The sequence below is a fragment of the Pituophis catenifer genome, unplaced genomic scaffold (assembly GCF_029215685.1).
Source record: "Pituophis catenifer annectens isolate HBS135680 unplaced genomic scaffold, rPitCat1.0.hap2 SCAF_1, whole genome shotgun sequence".
Classification (NCBI taxonomy): domain Eukaryota; kingdom Metazoa; phylum Chordata; class Lepidosauria; order Squamata; family Colubridae; genus Pituophis; species Pituophis catenifer.
Genome location: NW_027256881.1, coordinates 71,245,137 through 71,264,523, shown reverse-complemented (window position 1 = coordinate 71,264,523; position 19,387 = coordinate 71,245,137). Strand labels below are relative to the sequence as shown.

The 19,387-nt window shown below is 35.5% G+C and overlaps 1 protein-coding gene across 1 annotated transcript in view; it reads left to right on the top strand.

Annotated features, from left to right (window-relative positions):
• The window catches only part of NUP133 (nucleoporin 133), a 30,277-nt gene that overhangs the window by 7,818 nt on the left and 3,072 nt on the right, over positions 1-19,387 (top strand). Inside the window, exons 7-24 of the mRNA XM_070950948.1 lie at positions 219-374; positions 454-524; positions 1,276-1,423; positions 2,100-2,244; positions 2,686-2,843; positions 3,004-3,095; positions 5,494-5,657; positions 7,628-7,722; positions 7,805-8,029; positions 8,303-8,425; positions 8,930-9,029; positions 10,167-10,409; positions 11,997-12,130; positions 13,388-13,546; positions 15,601-15,736; positions 15,867-15,985; positions 17,475-17,555; positions 19,081-19,145. Coding sequence (XP_070807049.1) covers positions 219-374; positions 454-524; positions 1,276-1,423; positions 2,100-2,244; positions 2,686-2,843; positions 3,004-3,095; positions 5,494-5,657; positions 7,628-7,722; positions 7,805-8,029; positions 8,303-8,425; positions 8,930-9,029; positions 10,167-10,409; positions 11,997-12,130; positions 13,388-13,546; positions 15,601-15,736; positions 15,867-15,985; positions 17,475-17,555; positions 19,081-19,145 — 2,414 coding nt within the window. The remainder of the gene's footprint in view (positions 1-218; positions 375-453; positions 525-1,275; positions 1,424-2,099; positions 2,245-2,685; positions 2,844-3,003; positions 3,096-5,493; positions 5,658-7,627; positions 7,723-7,804; positions 8,030-8,302; positions 8,426-8,929; positions 9,030-10,166; positions 10,410-11,996; positions 12,131-13,387; positions 13,547-15,600; positions 15,737-15,866; positions 15,986-17,474; positions 17,556-19,080; positions 19,146-19,387) is intronic.

The window sequence follows — 19,387 nt, the reverse complement described above, 5'->3', positions numbered from 1 at the left end:
TTTATTGTTGTCTAGAATATATTGCAAGATTGACAGAATAACTTTGCAGTTCTCTCATATTTGTGCTATTTTTGAATTTTATCCTTGTTTCTGTGCTATATTTGTCTTTTTTGTGGGTGGGGAGTTTAAGCTTTTCTGTTTTCTTAACTTGAACTTCCAACAGAGAACTGCAATATATTAAACACAGATATTTTATCCCTAATTTATATCTAACTCAGCTTTCTAGTGTTCTTTGGGATGAAGATGACTCAAGATTTTATGCCATGACCAACTCAAATCTTTATAAATGGGAAATAGAAGACAATGCAGAACGTCAAGTTCTCAGCTGGGATATAAACAGAGTACTTAAAGAAAATATCATGGAATCAATATGGGTAAGAAGCAATATGTGTAACATAATAATATATAGTTTTTTTTATTTCTGGCATTTTTAACAATCTATTATTTTTACAGGGATCAGAAAGCAATTATGGGGACATTAAAGAAGATATTAATGTGCAATATTTGGATTTGCAGCAAAATTGGTAAGTTCTTATTTAGAAAGTGAGCTGTGTTACAGATTCATATTTCTAGTAGTATTACTAATTCAGACATTGTTCTAATCAAAATATTATTTCCTTATCCACACAATCAGGAAAATATAATTTAATCAAAAAAAAAAATAATTAAAACACACAGGAATAAAGACTATTTAATTGGTTAAGCAAGAATGAAAAAAATCCTTCAGTGTTCATGTGATATTTATTTATTTAAATTTATTTAAGCTGCTGGGGAATTTTGGACCAGTCATTCTTTTTCAGCTCATACACCTCACAGGGTTGTTATGAAGAAAATAGGAGGAGAAAGAAATATTATGTATGCTCACTGCCTTGAGCTACTTATAAAGTAATAAAATCAGGATAAAAGAAAAATCTAAGTAAAATAAATATTTTATTTATATAGGCACCCATCTCATATATGATTCTAAGGGCTTACAATGAAATAGAATTTAGAAAAAACAAAATACATAACATAAAATAAAATTAAAAATATAGTATCTGAGCTTCATAAAATAACTATCAGCAAAGCCGAGAAACAGATTCTAACACACGTAAATAGATAAAATTCAAGCTTAAATACAGTAAGTAGGGCTTATACACCATGTAAAAATCTTTAGATAATTTTTTTTTAAGTCAAGTGAAAAGCTTAATATATATTTGAAAAATTACTGTTTCATTATCTGATATTTCTGAACAACTATTTGTAATTATGATAATTGTGTTTTCCAATGAGTAGTGATGGACTAGTTATTTTGGCTGCAGCCTGGCATCTTGGTGACACTCCCTGCCTTGTTTACTATACTTTGATAACTGTAGAAGATAATGGTTATCCCACATCTGATAACATGATTGTAGAGGTCACTCAATATAACCCACCTTTTCAGGTAATTGGCATTATGTTTAAATGCTTTTTTGATGCTTCTGATTTTAAACATGCTTATAGAATATCATTTCAAGTGATTGATTGTGAGGATTAAAAAAACTGTTTGCTTGAACTATATCCATAGAAATATGCTATTGTACTTCCCGTCCAGTTGCCTTTTGTCTCGTAATGTTACTTCAGTAATACCTGAATTTTTAAAATTAGCATAACTAAAGATTAAAGAAAAATAGAACCAGTAAATACTTTAATTTACTCTAGAAAGAGAAACTGATGCTACAAGTTTTTGGAAATTGAGCTCTGGATCGTTCAATTTTGGAAATTGAGAATCCTGGTTATATATGTACTGGTATATACTATAAAATAATTCATGTATCAGATTGGATTACATGTGATCTAAAAAAGGATTTATCATTAGTCCGTATTCTATACACATTAGCAAAAATATGTGTGTATCAGTAAGATTGTACAACTGTAAAAAATATAACAATGGTGTATCATTATGAAAAACTATAGAAATGTAATTTATAATTGATTCCTTTCAAGGCATCAACTGTATTAATATTGTTATAATTTTGTATGTATGCCAGGCCTACCTAGAAGATAGTATTGCTGATCTTAATAATGCTTCATTTCTAAATATAATTATTTCTTGTAATATTTAATGCCGTATTTTTCAGCTTGAAGAACCATTGTGTCATTTAATAGTCCCAGATTTTTCCAGCCATTTTGCCTGTCTTTATACTGAAAATGAGGTATTTGCTTGTTCAACCGGAACGGGAAGAACCTCTATGCCACAGGAGAAGATTATTTTCAGTGCCCAGGGTGAGAATCTTAACAACCGTAAACTTTTTAACACAAACTAATGAAACTGTTCAGTCTTTCTCCAGACCTGCAGCAAAGATTCTTGTTCCCTTTAGCATTGACTAGTGATTAAGTTTTGGGGTAATTATGAAATTTAAAAATAAAACTTGTTGCATTACTGATTGATTCTTATGGATGTAGATTTTCCTTTGACTAGTTTATCAAAGGTTGAAGCTCACACATTAACCATAATTCTGGAGACTTGTTCCTTGTCATAATCATTACTTAAAAATCCAGTGACAGTTGAAAATCAAGGAATACTCCAACGGGGAGTCCCTGCTCTTTCAAGTACTACTTTCTACTTTAATTCAAATAGAATGAATTGCCATCCAAAACATATTGAACCTTGGTTAAAATGATGTCGATGATGTCTGTCCTTTTCTCCTTTTTTTTGTATTTTAGGTGATAAAATTTTAGGAGCAGGTTGTTCTGCTCAACTTCCCATTTTTTTTGTTCAGAGAAGCGGACTTGTAACTATATGTTCCAAGGAAACCACTTCTTTACTTCCTGAAGACATTGAGGATTCTTTAGCCTCTTCTGTAGCTGAGCCCAATGATGAGGTAATAACCAGTTGGAACCTTGAAAGAGAAGAGGGGGAAGCATTGCCTGGCATTTAATTCCTTTAGAATCTTTTGCCAGACATAATTATTTTTAATTGGGGTTTTTGTTGTAGTTGAATAATGCTTCAACTTCCATTTTTTCCCTCCTTTTCTCTTCTAGAGCATTGGTTTTGACGGCTCTTCTAGAATGGATATTGTAGCTCAAGAAGATAAAACTAAAATTCTAAAATCTTCTTTTTTGCAGTTTTGCAGGTACTAAACAAATAAACAAATACTATATTAATTAAATCATCAGTGGTATCAGGAGAATTTTAATAGTGCCTTTTATTGAGTTTTCTGTACACTTAAAAAGTTAAATCAGGAAATTTATTGTTTATGAGTGGTGAATTCAAAATCCAAGATTTATGTTCTAACTAGAAAACCTGTGACCCATTCGGTCATCGTTTCAAAAATATTTCCTTACCTAAATAGAGAAACAAAATGACCAAGGCCAAAGATCAGTGGGAGCAGGAGCAACTTCTGACTTCCAGCTTGATCACAGCTAACCAGTCTCCACTAGCCCATAGTAGGATCTGTCTACCCAGCTTCTGGAGGGCTAGGATAGGACCGGTCTACCTGATCTCCATCCCAAAGGAGGGGCCAGTTTACCCAATCTCTAGAGGGCTAGGGGCTGGTTTACTGAACCTCTGGATGGTAGCACTAAAATGACTACAAATCTGTCAAATTTCAATCCCATGGGACCACGACTCCTGGATTTTGGATGCATTCTGTAAATTAGCTCATCTGAAGTACCTTTATTGAAAAATTGTTGCTCTGTGATACATTGTTTCACAAAGGTTACACAAAGGTTACAGACAGAATAATTTTAGTGGTACATAGATTGGTTGCATTCTCAAAACCTTAATGTATTGCATATAAAGTAATAAAAGCAAAATCCCATTTTGAGGAGATAGCCTATATTGTATAGGATTTCTTAATCTTGCTGCCATCAACAAACCCTTTTCTTCATGTCTTTGAATTAACATGACTAAGTGGGGAAAGAACAGAATAGGATTACACAATCACTTTCCTAACATTCAAAGAAATTAATGAACTTTTATTGAATAACTTAAAATGGATGGTAACTAGGTTCACTTAACATTATAACATATTTGTAATCTGTCAATATTTGCCTTTTCTGCCACTAGCTATATTCTTAATCTGTCTTCTTCATAGGTAGATTTTCCTTAGATAGGACCCTGAGCATCCTTCAGATTCCTCCTCCTACCCACACCATCCAAATTCTGTCTTCAATTTCTTTTCTCTCTTGAATATTCTGGGAGGTATTCTGCATTGCTAGGCTTTTATTGGCAGCTCCATGAGTCAATTATCACATTATTCCCTCCTAGCCCAAGCTTAGCCTCATATGAACAAGATATTTCTGAGCATTGAAGATGACATTTTAGAGCTTTATTTTACAGAATAATTTAACGTTATTCCATATATTTCCATCGGGTTAAACTGCTGAGAGGTTTATAGCTATTCCAATTCCCAGGGGCCAGGGCCGGATTTAGATGAAAAGAGGCCCTAGGCTATTCCACTTATGAGGCCCTTTCACCTATAGTGAAAGTGTAATTTTAATTTTGCTAACAATTTGAATGTAGGCCCCTCTTGATCTTGAGGCCCTAGGCTGAAGCCTAGTTAGCCTATAGGAAAATCCAGCCCTGCCAGGGGCTCTCACTTGCAGAGTAGAGAAAAGAAATGCCCCTATTTTGACATTCCGTGTGTTTCGCTGTGCCCTTAAGACCCTACTGTTTCGTCAGGCAGGGCTAACTATGTAATTATTTTAAATTGGGAGTTTTAAATTGGGGGTTTTAATCCGGGCTGAAATTGTGTAATATTTTAAATAATTTTAAATTTTGATATTTGTATATTTTTTGTTTTAATAGGCTGTACACCGCCCCGAGTCCTTTGGGAGAGGGGCGGTATAGAAATAAAATTATTATTATTATTATTATTATTATTATTATTATTATTATTATTATTATTATTATTATTATTATTTACATTTTTCTAGCAGCCCTTTATGTTGCCATAAATTTTTCCTTTGTATAGATTTTAGAAGTTTATTTCTAAACTATTGCTATTCATTTTGACTTATTTTTGGCTTAGTCATCAATTTTCACTTTCTGCCTTCTATCCATCTCAAACTAAACAAAAACATATTCTAATAGGAATGGTTACCCATTCTGAACTTGATGAATAAAATAAGGAAAATCACATCACCTGGAATTTTTCCATTCATGCAAAAATGTTTCCTGTGTTTGTCATTTTGAATTACATTCTGAATGTGATCTTTATAAACACAAGTGTTCTACATGTGAAAAAATTCATAAACAACAAGTGTGGTTTGCATAACAGTTCCTTGTGGTTTGATAATAATATGTCATTTGGGATATAGAATTTTCTTGTGCAGGAAATACAGCAGTCCTTTAGGTGACATTACCAACAATATCAATTGAGGGCTTCAAAATATTCCATGACTGTTTATTAATGCATTATATAAAATGGGAAGCTCAACTAGAAAAGAATACTATCACGATTAAGTTACCCTCGTTAATATCTCATTATAATGATTGGCTTACAAAAAGTGCCTTTTTGTTAATTGCAGGAAGGATGTGAAGGGTGCAAATGCCACAATTGCTGACCTTTTCCCCCAGCAAGCAGATTTCGGTCCTGATGCTGATCTTGATAGAACTGTAACACAAGTCAGTGAAGAATTAATAGATGATTATCCTACATCTGATCCACGGTGGGCTGAATCTGTACCTGAAGGTATGGATTCCTCCATATAAAAAGCGGAGCAATACATGTGTTTGTTTATATTGGATATAAAGTATTCTGGATTATAAGTATACTTCAAGGGTAGCCCTTCAGAGGGTGCATTGCAATGTTATTGTGGATATGCATGGAACAGCTGCTTGCTGATAGTCTGTGACTGAATGAAAGCACATATGCTAAATATTTTGGTCTCTGCATGAACTAGAATAGGGATGTTGCAGGCAGGAGTGGTTTAGGATGAAAAGGAGACTGGAGCAGCTATGGAAATTAATACAGGGGAGGGATGGAGCGCACAACTAGCAATTTATTATTATTTATTATTTATTATTGAATTTCCCTTCTCCATTCAGTATGTCCTACGATGGCAGCCCAGCTATCCCCAATTTCCCCAGCTTCTTTAACTCTTCAGCTAGTCCAATGTTCCATTGCAGGATACCTCACCAGCCTGCCCACTTTCTGATCCTTCCTTGCATTTTTCCTTTCTTCCCTCCTCCCCTTTCTTCAGCTGCCACTATTGATATCCCACCTTGGCATATTCCACTGGCTAGTCTTCATTTCTCCCATTTCATGTCTTTCCTGTCCCTTCTTTCTCCTCCCTCTGGGATTAGTGCTGGAGAGTGTTGACCACATTCTGAAATTCACTTCAGGCAACAGGAAAAATTCAACAGGCTTACTCTGCATCCCACTTAAACTAAGCAGTATGTCCCTGAGCAGCTTATCCATAGCCTAGTATTGTCTATATGCATCAGAGGATTTTGAAGTTTTCCTTTATGTTGGGGACGAGAGTGGAAACTTCATGTTCAAAAAACAAGAGTAGTGGGAAGAAAAAGAAATGTTTTCCTTGTATGTCAATTATGTACATACAGTTACAACATGTGGAAGGTTTTGTATTTCTTTTCCCCTTTTTGAATCTATAGCAGAGAATACTGAGTACTAGAATTTTAGGTAGCCTCTTTTATTTTTGCCTTTGGAATTCCTATGCACTGCAGAATATTCCAAGGAATTCTTCTACAACATTGTTCTCCCACTGGTATCGTCTTGGTGTATTTAAATACAAATCCAAAGGTATAGCCAATCCTGTTCATTTTTTTTGGGGGGGGGGGGCTGAAATGAATGTAGAGTGCATTCTGAAACATGACCAACATTCTCTTGTACCTGTCCAAGAGGGAGGGATGAAGGGAAGGGCATTGGGAAGCCATCGAAGGGAAAGCATTGAGAAAATTGCTGGCAGGATATGTTATGGGAGAATGCTGGTGGCTAGGGAAGTAAGGAAGGTGTTGGGAAAATTGGGAGCAGGCAGGCCTATATACATGCCATGCTTGAGAGCTAGTGATGAAAGAAGATGATGGCACTATATGGGTTGCTTACTCACCCTGTCCATAGTTTTGTATCTTCTAAACCACCCTAATGTACTTAGTTTATTTTCTGCCAAGCATTGACTGATCCAATGAGTCTAATGAAATTTCTGAAACCTGACGGTTTGTTCCAGGTTCAAAACTGTACTTGTTCAGTTGCATACACATCCTGACCAAACATGCATTTTTCAGAAATAATAGATGATGGGAAGAATAGGAAAGAAATAGGAAAATAGGAATAGGACATCTAAATTAGAACTAACCTCAGAAAACCTCCATGCTATGAATTCCTCTATTTAAGAAAATTGTTATATCATCCAATATAGTTTGAACATGTATATAGTATATTCAAGATGACAGAATTTTTTTGCCCTCATGAAGTAGACATCTTAATTGATCTTGATATGAAATTGCAACCGAACTTGATCCAAAGGGAAAAAATATGTTGTTATTAGATTCCTTTTATATAATATTGGCAAAAATATGCAAAAATCCAACAGGACTTTTGGGAAAAAATGAAATGAAAATTTTTGAAAAGTAAAATTACATTTTCAAAGTTTATTTGAAACAAGTAAAAATCTAAATGCTCTTGATCGTGTTTTTATCCAGATGCAGCAAATTTTACCAACTCATCCATCATTATTCTTCACCAGCTGGATAATAAATCACAAGCACATTCTATGTACATTGATTTTCTTCGCCAAGTAAGTTCCTAATGCTATCGGATAAAAATATGGATAACAATGTGGCATACATTATTTTTATTTACAATTATCTCTATCTAAGGTTGATCTCTTTGGACGATTGGATTGTGTTCAAGTAAGAGGCATGCCGATGGCAGCTCGATTACTACTTTGTGAACATGCAGAAAAATTAGCAGCAGCTATTGCTCTCAAGAACTATCATTACAGATTGCCAGATCTCGTGACTTGTGCAATACAGATTGCTTTGAACAAAAGAGAAGATGACATTCCTTCAGGTCTAACACCTGCTGATGTTTTCTTCAGAGAGGTAAGAATTATTTGCTATCTAGAAACACATTATGCATGAATAAACTTCAAATATATGAGGAGCCTAAAAGCATCCTAGATATAATCCAAATGGCTTGGAACAAAGACAAAAAGTGAATAGAAGGCAGTCATGCCTTGATAATGAACATTAAATGGAGGGATAAAGTAAGCTGTATCTGCAAGACTGCCTACCCCAGTGTGATTTTTTTTTTTAAATACAAACCCAATGTCTTCAATAAATGGAATACCAGTGTGACATTCTTTTGTTTTTCAGGTTTCTCAAGTAGATACTATTTTTGAATGCTTACTGGAAAAGGAAAAACAAGTCTTGAAGGATACATCGGTTCAGTCTGAAGAATGGGGTGAAACAGTTGTTGATGTAAACAATATTATAAAGGTATGATATTCTATGTTAATCATGACAGAAACCTGCAAAGTTGATTAATGTTACGTAAACAGATTTCTATCCATCAGTGCGACTTAACATTTTTTTCCCCTATCTCTGTATTTCTGTACATCAGTTCTAAAGAACTCCATACTCCTTTGGAGCACATTTATGGAGTGTGCAGGATAGTGGAATGGAGTAAAGTTGGGGAACTCTACCAGTAGCATCCTGGTGTCCGCTTGTTTATTTTACCCAGAAATGCACTGTTGCTGAAAATGAAAGCAGTATATGAAACCATAAGGCACTTTTCTTTCTCATTTTTTTAAAATTCTGACACTATTATGATATTAAAAATTATTTGGCTTTTGTCTAGAGGCATTCATTTTTGCATATACATACTTCCGTTTTATCTGACTATGTGAGTTCATAATAAGAATCATATTTATATTAAAAACCTAGCATATTCCATAAAATTGATTTTAACAAGATTTATTTTTGGGGGGTTTTTTTGTGAAGGATATGCTAAAAGCTGCTATCCAAGATCGCCAATCTAAAATTCCTTTATATAAAACAAGAGATCCCACTAAAGTTGAACCTGAGTATGTACCTTGGACAGGTGAGAAAAATTAAAATGACATTTGTGATGTTTTTCTGTTCATTTATAATATGGTCTTAGTTATACCAGTCTTTCACATACCTGGTATTATATTAAACTTTAAACAATTCCCTCCATTTTCTGTACTTAATCTGTTAGAAGGTGCTGTGTTTCTGATGCCTGTGGCTAAAACTAAGAGTTTGTAAAAAATGTGAATTGTTTTCATTTCTTAATTCCACCTCCTGAAGTTTAAAGTTGACGTATTAATTTACTTAGCAGCATTCTGATTCATGATTTGGGAATAATGCAGTTATTCACACACCCTAACCTTAACACTTATTTGACGGGGCAAAAGTATACTATGATGCTGATAGCAAATTCAGTTATTTCTGCAAGAAACCTAAGGGAAGAAACCTAGAAGAAGCTAATGGTCACAATAGAAACCAGAAGATTGTGAATTCTAGTCCTTCCTTAGGCATGAGAGCCAGTTGAGTGACCTTAAGCCAGTCACTCACTCGCTCAGCCCAACCCAGCTAACAGGATAGTTGTTATGGGAAAAATAAGAAGTATTATGTTTACTCCAGGGGTGAAATCCAGCAGGTTCTGACAGGTTCTGGGGAACCAGTAGCGGAAATTTTGTATAGTTTGGAGAACCGGCAAATACCACCTCTGGCTGGCCCCAGAGTGGTGTAGGAATGGGGATTTTGCAGTATCCTTCTCCCAGAGTGGGTTGGGAATGGAGATTTTGCAATATCCTTCCCCTGCCATGCTCACCAAGCCACGCCCACAGAAACGGTAGGGAAAAATTTTGAATTTCACCCCGGTTTACTCCTTGCATTACTTATAAAGTAATAAAGGTGGGATAAAAATCTAAATAAAAAACCATGTTTGAATGAGTATGGGAGCATAAGTGGATACTTTTGAGCTCTATAATTTTTTCTTTTATGAATACAGTTTTTTTCTGGTTGTTTTATGCCCATTCTTCTTGCTGGAAAGTCTGTCTGTTGTTCTACTGAAAAATGCTGCTTTACTTTACAAACAATGAATGTATTCACATATGCATTTTCATTTTTACTTGTAACTTATATGTGTACTATATTAGTGGTAAAATTTCAAGCTGCATAAATGTCATCAAAATGTTTTTATGGTCTTCTCAAGCATCTGTTGGCGTACGAATAACAATAGTGCAGCAACATGAAATCATTCTGAAGAAGGTTTATCCACAAGCTAATAGTAAGCTTCGTAGCACCGTGACAGAACAGCTGGTGGCACTGCTGGATTGCTTTCTGGATGGCTATGTTTCTCAGCTTAAATCTGTGGACCGGCCTGAACATCAGGAACGTTATAACAGTCTGCTGGTAGAATACGAACAGAAAAGAACGGAATTATTGCTACCATTACGTAAGTGCTGCTGTTTTTGTACAAGCTGATGTTTAAATTCCTAATAATAATTTGCTGATTTATGCAGTATGAAATAAAAAATGGTTACAGCATAAAAACCAGAGGGATAAGAAGAGCAGAATATATTTAGGTTTGTACCATATAAAAATCTGGCATATGAAACAAAAGCAAATTTTCCCAAGGTGTTACTCTCTTTTCAGTTATATTTTTATTCTAAAGTTGAAGTTGCTTTTTCTTTTTTTAAAAAAAGAGAGAGCGAGAGAGAGATTGTGGGGGAAAGTATTTATAAGAATTACTATCTAATGTAATTTTGCATTCAGTCAGAATTATCAGATACTAATTTTTTAGTTAAGACAGGAGCATAACTTTTTTCAGATAGATAGTCACTTACAGTAATATATCAGGAACTGCTTTAGGCAAAATAGGCAAAAACTGAATTTGATTTGATTTAAATTTAATTAGATGTAATTTTATGAAGCCCAGCAGATGGCAGCATGCATTTGACTTTGGCCTATCTCAAAAAGCTATACAGCCCTTTAAGATCTGCTTATTATTTAAATGGGAGATCACAGGGAAATCCCTCAGTTCAAGGGTGGACTGGCAAGTTGAAGAACTCTTCTGGAGAATGATTAATGCAAACCACTTAGATACTGTTGCCAGGCGCCTAGATGGACATGGATATGTTCTTAGCAGCAGTCAAACTTCACTTGGGGAAGTTTTTACTTAATGGGATTATTCTCTGCATATTTAATAATTGCCCCTTTCTCTCATATTAAAAGTAACAATTTGGTAGTCAACTTTGGAATGACTTTGTGAATACCACCAAGATTTTTTGGAAAGTATATGCAGCTCTCAGGACTTGAGTTATAGCTTCACAAATGGATAGACAAGAGTTAAGAACAGTTCTTAATTCACTTTGATTACTTGTTACTTTGCCAAATTCCAGTTTTGCAGTTTGTGTTTTTACAGTATCTTTGCTTATAATAAAGCTTCCTTTGAACAAGGGAATACACCATGAAGTGGTGTGGAATATATGGAATATAAAAAAAAGTGAATTGAATTATTTCTTTAAATTGCATTACTGCTTTATATAAAAAATAAAATGGCATGATAGTGCTTGTTTCTGTATCATCTCATGGACTCTATTTCTAATAATTGTTGAATAGTTATTAATTACCCACTTTGCTTACTCTCAATTTGTTGTATATGGATATAATATTATAATGATAGCAATCTCGATTTTGTTTTATTTTGATTCACATTCAGTATTTTGAGACTGGTTACAGTGTATTAATTGTTGTTGTGCTTATACACCTCCCAGAATCATATTATGTTAAAAGATTGACCGTATAAACTTCTTAAATAAGTAAAGAGAGATAAAAGCCAGAATTTGCTATAGAAAGAAAAGATACTATCTGTCTACTTCGAGGGAGTGTAATGTCCAAATATCTGATAGATGCTTTGTGCATAAACTGTATTGTGAAGAAAATGTTTTTTTAATTTGACAATACTATCTTATCTACTAGTGATTACAGGGTAAACATGTATGATCTGTTGTGTTTTCTGTTTTTGCTGATTTTTGCACAGTTGTTCTCAAACAATATCAGCAAGTTGCTGCTCTTGCAGAAAAATATTGTGACTTTGATATTTTGGTACAACTATGTGAACAGACTGATAACCAAAGCAGATTACAACGCTACATGACCCAGTTTGCTGATCAGGTGAGTATTAAAATTTTACATAGTGAAGTTTTGTCATTTAAGTCAGCGGTGCCAAACCTTTACAGTTTGGTGGCCTGGGGGGAGAAGAACTCCATTTGTGTGAGCAGTGGGTCCACGCATTCGTCACTTGTGCAAAGGAAGATTAACACGTAAGCACAAGATGGCCACCGTTTGAATGAGCCAAGTCAAACTACACACACCCGCATGTGCACCAGTCAGCCGCTCGCACAGCCTGTTTCCAAACAGGCCACGGCCTGATAGTGGGTCGCAGCATGTGGGTTGAGGACCCCTGATTTAAGTTCAATACTTATATCATTTTAATTTCAAATGATACTTTTTTCCACATAGTTTCTCTAGAGCAGCGGTCCTCAGCCTTTCTGACTTGGTAGCCTGGCTGGGGGCGGGGGGAGAGGAGCTCCATTTGTGTGAGCAATGGGTGCATGTGCTCACCACTCGCACAAAGGGAGGTTCACACACCAGCACAAGATGACCATTGCTCAGACGAAGTTTCATGTGTGAGCACAAGACTGCCACCGCTCATGCGAGGGGAGTTTTGTGTGTGAGGGCAAGCGGCCTCCGCTCGTGCAAGGGGAGCTTCACACGCAGGCACTGGCCCACTGCTGTGCTGCCTGGTTCCGAACAGGCTGTGCCCAGGAGTGGGCCATGGCTGAGGGTTGGGGACTACTGATCTAGAGGATTATCTGTCTAAAATGTCCTATATTCTTTCAAGTTGTAGAGCATTATAGAGAGAATTGTCAATTTTATCTTTATTCAAAAAAGCTATTTGTTCCAGTACTTGAACTGGAGAAATATGCATTATAAGCCAGGGTACAGATGTGCATTCTGCAGATATGCCAATTAAGCAAATCAAGTCTCATGGGAACGTTTAATATAACATAAGGCAAAGGACCAACAGGTGTTTAGCTGCTTCAGGGTTCTGATTTATTCCTGCTTTGGAAATAATCACTTGATAACTAGCAGAGGAGCAATTGACAGGGCAAGCTAGAAAATAATGTTAAACCAGGACAAGAGCTTGCCCTTTTGCATGTTTGAAGATATATTTAGCATTGACATGAGGGAATAAAAAAATTCATTTTTTTCAGACTAAACTATAGTAATAGATGTTTGTTGGGAGCCAAGCTGTAAAAAAAGAAATGAGCGTTTTACACTTTTAAAGATCTATACTTCTGTTTCATAAGAAAACCATACTTGGCAAAGCAGATCCTTATGCATATACCGTATAATTTTATTTTTTAGAATTTTTCAGATTTTCTGTTTCGTTGGTATTTGGAAAAAGGAAAAAGAGGAAAACTGTTATCGCAGCCAATCGCTCAGCATGGCCAGTTGGCTAGCTTCTTACAAGCTCATGAACATCTCAGTTGGCTACATGACATCAATAGTAATGACATGGATAAGGTATGCTTTAAAATAATACAAACTTCTTACCTTTCCCTTAGTCAAGGAAATGCATTCAATGTACATCCTTCTTCCCTCTTTCTTGGTCCACTTGGGAAACATATAGAAATTGGTAATATAAGGAACAAGTAGTAACCTTTGTGTAATCATGCAACCTTTTTGGTTGGTTATTTTCATTTAAAAAAAAATAATGTTTCTGTAAATTGGGGTGGGGGACGGAGGTGGCATTTAAGAGGAGCAAGTTTCTTTCATGAGGAAATCCAGACCTCTGCTTGTATAGATTTGCCAGGTCTTTGCATAGAGCTTAAAATTGACTTTAACAGTATTCTTCATTGCCAAAATTTAATGTAAATCACATCACCAAAATTCAGCTCAAAAATTTTCTTCAATAATACCACCATGATGTAGGAGAAATTTTGGGTTGAATTATATAATTTAAATTTGGAACAAGAAGGTTCTATGAGATGATTTCATTCTTTCAAACTCTGCCCTAGAAGTAATGGGTAGAGTTTGACCAAACAAAAGTATTTAATAGAGCACTTTTATACAACTATTTTTCCCCTGAATTTACTTGGTTAACTTGTTTATGTCAGGATTTTATTTTTAAACATTAACAAAAAGCTTACATGCTTATCATATTGCAGGACCAGGTATCTTAGAGAATAAACACTTTGTAAAAAATATCTACCGTATTTTTCAGACTATAAGACACATTCCTCCCCCCCCCCAAAGTGGGTGGAAATGTCTGTGCATTTTATAGTGCGAATATTGCGGCGAGGGGAGGGGGGTTGGTGCAGCGCCAATCAGCTGTTCTAGGCAGTGGGGATCTCCACTGCTCCCACCCGTTCGCCGGCAATCGGTGGTGAATGGGCCATGACGAATGGGCTGCCACTGGGGCAAATGAGCTGTGGTGTTCCCCGCTGCCTAGATCAGCTGATCGGTGGTATTCTGGGAGGCAAATCCAATCACCAATCAGCTGCTTGGCAGCGAAGGCTCCAGTGTTTCCCAGTGGCGGCAGCAGCTCAGCTCAGTTGACCAGTGATGGGCACAATGGAGCGGAGCCCTGACAAGCCACGTGCTGGGACTACGATAACGTGCTGAAGCTGACCAGGCTGTTTGCTGTTTGCTGCAAGGACGCTAGCTAGATAAATACTGGATGGATGCTGGGAGGCAAAGACAGATTTTTTTTTCTTGTTTTCCTCCTCTAAAGCTAATGTGTGTCTTATAGTCAGAAGCATTTTATAGTCCGAAAAATATGGTATTTCCTTCCAAAATACAGAAGCGGTCGTTATTTATTTATTTATTTTACTGCCTTTTATTGTTTTTACAAATAACTGAGTGTGTGAATATATCAAACACACCTTCCTCCTCCTATTTTCTCCACAACAACAGCCCTGTGAGGAGAATTGGGCTGAGAGAGAGTGACTGGCCCCAGCTGGCTTCAGTGGCTAAGGTGGGACTAGAACTCACAGTGACCTGCTTTCTCGCCTGGTGCCTTAACAACTAGATCAAACCAGCTCTTTTTTTAGTGTGTTCTTTATCCTTATTATGAAACTGGCATTTTAAATATTATGATGTCTCTTCTCATTTGTGCAGAAGCTCAGTTAAAATTTAAATAATGATGCATGTCAGTAATATATTTTGTAGTAGTTCTTGTCTTGATAGTTTTCCATTTTCAATGGCTATTGTAATCTTTAAAATCCTTATCCTCTTACCTTACCTTTTTATGTTGTTCCCAATAATTGTAGAACACCGCTCAGCAGAAAAGAGGATTTTCCTCATCATCTCAGAATTTGAATATGTAGTTATGAACTAGTAATTTCAAGTACAACTGGTTTGGGAAATCTGTATCAATTTTTTTTTTTTTTGATATTTTTAAGTAACTTTGTGATTAAGTCTCTGTATCTATAAATATTCTTGAAATGGAGATGAGCAATGCTCTCTAGAATCGGACCCAACTGGACAGGAGAAACCTTTATCTTTACCTTTTTGTTCTTCTGTAACTTTACTCTTTCATAACTTTATCTAATCAGAACTATGTTGGTCACTCTTAGGCTTACAGAACACTCCACAATTTAGCAAATACAGAAACAAGGTACTTTGCGAAGAAGAAAACTCTTCTTGGATTAAGTAAACTATCTGTGCTAGCTTCCAGTATATCAGATGTGATGCTTAATGAGAAAATTGAAGGTACTTTTTAAGATAAACTTTAAAACTATGCCACGCTTATACACAGAATCCCTCTATTTCTGGTCCTCGTTGAAATGGTTCTATTGCCACTATCATCGGTAATTATTCTTTTTTCTTCCATGTATGCAAGAAATCATTGAACAAGAATGTTTTTTACTGCATCAAGAAACCCTTCCTGAACAGTTGTTGGCAGAGAAAAAGATGACTCTCAACGAAATGCCGGTTTTAAGTGCCCCACAGCTCATTGAGGTATTTACCATATTTTTAATGAATGGGATTTTTGCATCTATCCAAAGGAAATTCCATTTTTAGAAAGAAAGCAACATTATCCATTGAAAAAGAGTTTTGTGTTGAAGCTAGTATGAAACTTGCTCTGAAATTCTGACTTCAAAGCCCGAACAATAATGTGTCAGTGTCTTACGTACAGTGTATGATGAACAGTATCATTGACTTGAATATTGTGTGCTTGTTTGGAAATTAGCCATGCCAGGTTGTTACTTACTTTCTTGCAATTGTACCCGCTTGCCTTGTATCAAAGCAATTCAGCTTAGTAAGGTTCCGCTATCTCTCAAATATGAAAACCTCAAATTTTCATTAGTCAGAATGACCCATAAGTTGTGTGGCTGGGGGTACTTCTTAACAGAATGTTCATAAAGCCATCAGTGTATGTAGAGTAATAGCCCAAGAGTGTATGAACATTTGAATGTTTCTTTCCCCATCACATGCACTTGCACACAAAAACTTGGTGCTGTCTACATCGTGTTTCAAAATATAAAACCACTTGTGGGTGGATAGATCTTAATTTAGTACTCTCCAGGTTTATCACAAATAATTCTGTATCGCTATTACCTCCACAGTATTATATATAATCTTCAAGTTATCCAAAATTGAAAGTAATTTTATAATTGCAGGTTACGACAGAAGAAAACGTATCAGTATCTTTAAATAATGATTTGAGGATTCAAGTACAGGTAGTCCTCGATTTACAGCCACAACTGAGCCCAAAATTTTTGTTGCCAAGTGAGACATTTCTTAAGTGAACTCTACCCCATTTTACGACCTTTCTTGCCACAGTTGTTAAGTGAATCATTGCAGTTGTTAAGGTAATAACAGAATTGTTAAGTGAATCTGGCTTCCCCATTGACTTTGCTTGTCAGGCGGTCACCAAAGTTGATCACATGACCCCAGGACACTGCAACCGTCATAAATATGAGTCAGTAGCAAAGTGTCTGAATTTTGATCATGTGACCATAGGGTTGCTGCAACTGTTGGAAATGTGAAAGAAAACAGTCATAAATCACTTTTTCAGTGTTGTTGTAACTTCAAGTGGTCAGTAAATAAACTGTTATAAGTTGAAGACTACCTGTAATGGCAATGTTTCTGAGATAGATAGTTGTGCTTTTCTGTGCTTGTTTCATTCACTTACATGCAAAAATTAATGATTTAATTGACCCTTAGAGTCATGTTAATATGCTATAAGACTCATAACCAGATGGCCAGATTTACCATGGTGAAATAGGCATCCACATGAATTGAATAAGTTATCATTTATCAATCTTACACACAATGACTATAACATGGAAAGTATATCTAAAAGTTTATGCCGCTCCCTTATTCTCAATGGAATTGAAGCATATTTCTGTGAAAAATAGTTAAAATACAGGGTGATTCCCCTCCACCCGCACCCCTCCATCCCACAGCACGTTCTAATTTTTGTGTTCATTATTTTATACAATAGCTATACATATGTGATGAGAACCGGAAAGCTAATGAGTATGACTTCAAGAAGGCACTGGATCTACTGGAATATATTGATCAGGTATGAAATTTAATTGGAGTTTCAGTTGTATGTTACTGATTTTCAGAGAATGGGTATACATGATTATACAAATTCTTTACGACAGTTGATAGAATACCTCTAAGAGTTCTTCTAAGTACCACTTAATGCAGATAATCATTGTTAGATCCATTTTTAATAATGGAGGACCCAGCTTGGGAAGGTATTGTTATTAGTAGTATTAGTATTATCCACAATTTTATGAATTTTTGTTCCAGCCATTTATTTATTTATTTAAAGTATTTGTGACAGTTCCTCTTTGCAAAATTTCCAAAAGGATTTACCAAGTTATTTTTAAAAATGCAAAATAAACTTTTGTAAAATAATGATAATAAAAGTTTAAGAAAGGTTAACATAAAAGATATTGAACACACCAGTTTAGGATATGGCTTATTCCAGAGGGTAGATTATTTCACAGGATTATTGCCATTTCAGTAAAGGTATATTGATGACTATACTGGCTCTAAACATATTGTGTCTATTTGCCTCAGTACATATGCATATTTCATCCACAAAAGCTGATAAAAAGGTAGAGCATTGTCTGTGAAGGAAAAAAAATAGAGTGCAGTCTTTCCTCTGCATAATGTAAAAGGAACCCTTTTTCACTGCCCAACTCAGGAAGATGACATTATTTTTTCATGTGTTACTTATATTCCACATTTTCTTCACATATTCAGGTTAGTCCTCCTACAATTTTTCTTTACAACAACTTCCTTTGAGATAGATCAAATTGACCCAAGAGTGACCAAATCAAATCACCAGTTGAGCTTTTGGAGCTAAGGGTAGACTAGAATCTGGGTGTATTGTGTCCTGATCTAACACTTAACCAGCACATCATGCTCTCTCACTGATGTACAAAAAAAGAGGCTTAATCTCACATGATAAACACATACATACACACTGCTCAAGTAATCAAAGATTGCACTGTACAGACCCGTTCTGTAGAGCCATATGGAAAGCCGGGATGCCCTATCCTGTTTGTATGTGAAAGGATACATTGTAAATGGCTGTTGCTGAATTAACTGTCTGAAGCATGGCAAGGGAACATTCGGATAGTATTGTATTTCACCCACAAGCTAAAGCCAAGAATTTAATCAAGTATGTTCATCTTTGAGAAAAAAAGTCTTTTCTTAAGACTGTTTTTTACCATTCTGGTTCCTGTAGAACACAGAGAGTAGTTACACGTTGCACAAGTTTCTGTGCTCCCAGTCTCTGGCTAACCTGTCGTTTCATTGTCTACTTGCCAAATTATTCAGATGGATAAAATAGCATTGCCCCTACTTTGATAACACTCATAATGCTATTGTGTAGCTTATCCCTTTGTTTTCTCACATTGCTTCATAATTTCTTAAGCCTACAATTTTCTGAAATATATTCTTTAAAACACATCATTATTTGTTACGTTGTTTGCTAGAATAAGTATTCAACCAAATATGATTATAATGTATAATTTATTTCCTGAAATTTCAAATGCAATTTAACATTATTTCTTTTTTTTTTTATGAAGGCCGAGCAAGTGGACATAAATTATCTTAAACTCAAAATACTTTGTAAAGCTCTCCTGAGAGATGGGTAGGTAAAAGCAGTTTAATTTGTTTAATGTATTTATTTACAACATTTGTATCCATTCTTAGGCAAAACAGTTCCTAGAGCAGCTTCCACGAAATCAATAGAAAATGAAATACCATAATCTCTATTTTTTGGTCTTTATTTTCAAAAGATTTAACAAGGGATGGGGGCAATGGAAAAACAGATAGATTTGGATACCAGTTCTTAAAAGTATAATACAAAAGGTTGAATGCAAGGAGTTTCTG